The sequence below is a fragment of the Dermacentor variabilis genome, chromosome 3 (assembly GCF_050947875.1).
Source record: "Dermacentor variabilis isolate Ectoservices chromosome 3, ASM5094787v1, whole genome shotgun sequence".
NCBI classification, from domain to species: domain Eukaryota; kingdom Metazoa; phylum Arthropoda; class Arachnida; order Ixodida; family Ixodidae; genus Dermacentor; species Dermacentor variabilis.
The window spans coordinates 236993459-236995538 of NC_134570.1; the positions used below are offsets into that span (position 1 = coordinate 236993459).

Sequence of the window (2080 nt, forward strand, 5' to 3'; positions counted from 1 at the left end):
TCCATCTGACACTGTGTGCCTTCGATTTTTACACTCACATGTATCTTCCTCTTGGTGGGTTTAGACACTTCGTTGGTAGCAGTAACTGCCAAGTCGTCGCAGTATGAAATGTTCGTGCGAGGAGTGGTCTTGAATTGTTGCATCCGGGCTTGATCTTTGGCATTTCGACGTGGGCTAAGCTGCCTCCAGGACCGGCAGACCTTAGCAATGTAACCGGTTTTTCCACATTCCCTGCACTGCGCACCACGGAACCGACACAGGCGGCGTTCGTGCGGGCCTCCACAGCTGGCGCAGGGGCCGCCCACTAATCTCTCGGTGTCCCGTCGCTGAGCGAGGCTCGCACGTAACCGAAGAACATCTTCGGCGGTGCCTTGCTCGCCATCATCGCCAGTCGTCGTCCCTTGATGCACGGGCTCGAAACGCGGTGCGTTGGTGGTTTGAAACGAGGCTAGGCTGGCTTCCCGGGCAATGGCCTCAGCGGCGACTGCTTCCTCGACAGCACTGGTGAGACACACCTATTTTTTCGCCAGTAGTCGCCGCTTCACCGTGTCGTTCTGCAGTCCGAACATGAATCGGTCCCGTAGCATGGTGTCGAGGTCGTTGAATTTGCAGTGCTGTGCCGTCGTTCGAAGAGCAGCGAGGTAGGCGGCGGCAGACTCACTTGGTGCCTGGTCGCGGCGATGGAATTCATATCGTCTGGCAAGCTCCGGTGATTTCGGCGCTAGGTGGTCGCGCAGAACGGCGAGTATTGTTTCGAACGGTGTATCCTTCAGCTGGGCCGGTGCCACGAACGCCCAGGCTAATTGAAAAGTGGCGGAACCGCAGCGGCTGAGGAATGTCGATCTCTTCTTGCCCGTGTCCGTAACGTCCTGCGCCTCGAGGAAGAACTGGAAACGTTCTGCATAGTCCTCCCACTCTTCAGGGTGGGTGATGTCGAAAGGCTCGAGCCCCTCCGTTGTGGTGTTTGTCATTATGAACGAGTACGGACAGGAGCTAGCTTCCCATTGCGGCAGTCTCATTCGATCCCATCTTCTTCGCCAGTGTTAAGTTGCTGCGTGGGTCGTATCGCGAGGCCCCACCGCGACAAGGCATATCGGCAATAACCTTTTATTGCCGTCACAAACAAACACAGAACAGCGCGAACTTGATAACCGCTACAATATATACATGCTTGAGGCCGGGAGAGGGCGCTCTTCAACACATGGGTTAACTGACGAAGATACGTCATCCGCTGCACTCAGCGGCCAGAATCGGTACACAACACAATTCATCGCCACTGTTGGTAAAACGGCAGCAATCAACGCGTAAATGACAGCCACTGTTGGCAGCTTGCATGCAAACACACATTAATGTGGTGGCATCGTTTATTTTGGTTACCTTGCCCAGGCAAGTAATGCGAATAAGAGAACAATTATCACACATCATTAGCTTAGTTATTCCCAAAAACCCACATTCGGGTAGGTATTCATAGCAGTAGTCGAGGGCACCCTTGAAAGGCACCATTAGCAGTCTGCACGTCAAAGCGCAGTCAAGTCGTCGCCACTGTTGGTGAAACGGCAGCACTCAATGTGAAAATGACAGCCACTGTTGGCAGCTTGCATGCAAACACACATTCATGTGGTGGCATTGTTTATTTTGGTTACCTGGCCGAGGCAAGTAATGCGAATAGGAGAACAATTATCAAACATCATTAGCTTAGTTAGGCCCAAAATACTCAGTCGGGTAACTATTAATAGCAGTAGTCAAGGGCACGATTGAAAGGCACCATTAGCAGTCTGCACGTCAGATCACAGTCATGTCGCAGCCATTGTTGTATTTGTTTATCTGACGGCAAGCAACACCAATGTCAGCACAATTATTCACCCTGAATAGCTTTGCTAGCATTGTTTGTACTAAAAAATCCTGAGTGAAGTTGAATGCATTTTATTGAGGCAATTATTTAATTCAGAAGCCATCGGCATGGCGATCGACGGCCAGGTTCAGAAAATGACATTTGTGAAGTAATAAATGGTGAAAGTTGCAAAAGCTATCAGTGCACTGCTTTGCTGGGCTCCATTTACTGAAAAATGTCTGTGCAACG

The 2080-nt window shown here is 51.1% G+C and overlaps 1 protein-coding gene across 1 annotated transcript; it reads right to left on the minus strand.

Moving 5' to 3' along the window:
- Nucleotides 1-515: 515 nt before the first annotated feature.
- LOC142575056 (uncharacterized) lies at nucleotides 516-971 on the minus strand. Its single transcript, XM_075684020.1, has one exon. It carries the CDS (start codon nucleotides 969-971, stop codon nucleotides 516-518), a length of 456 nt encoding a protein of 151 aa, XP_075540135.1.
- Nucleotides 972-2080: the final 1109 nt, after the last annotated feature.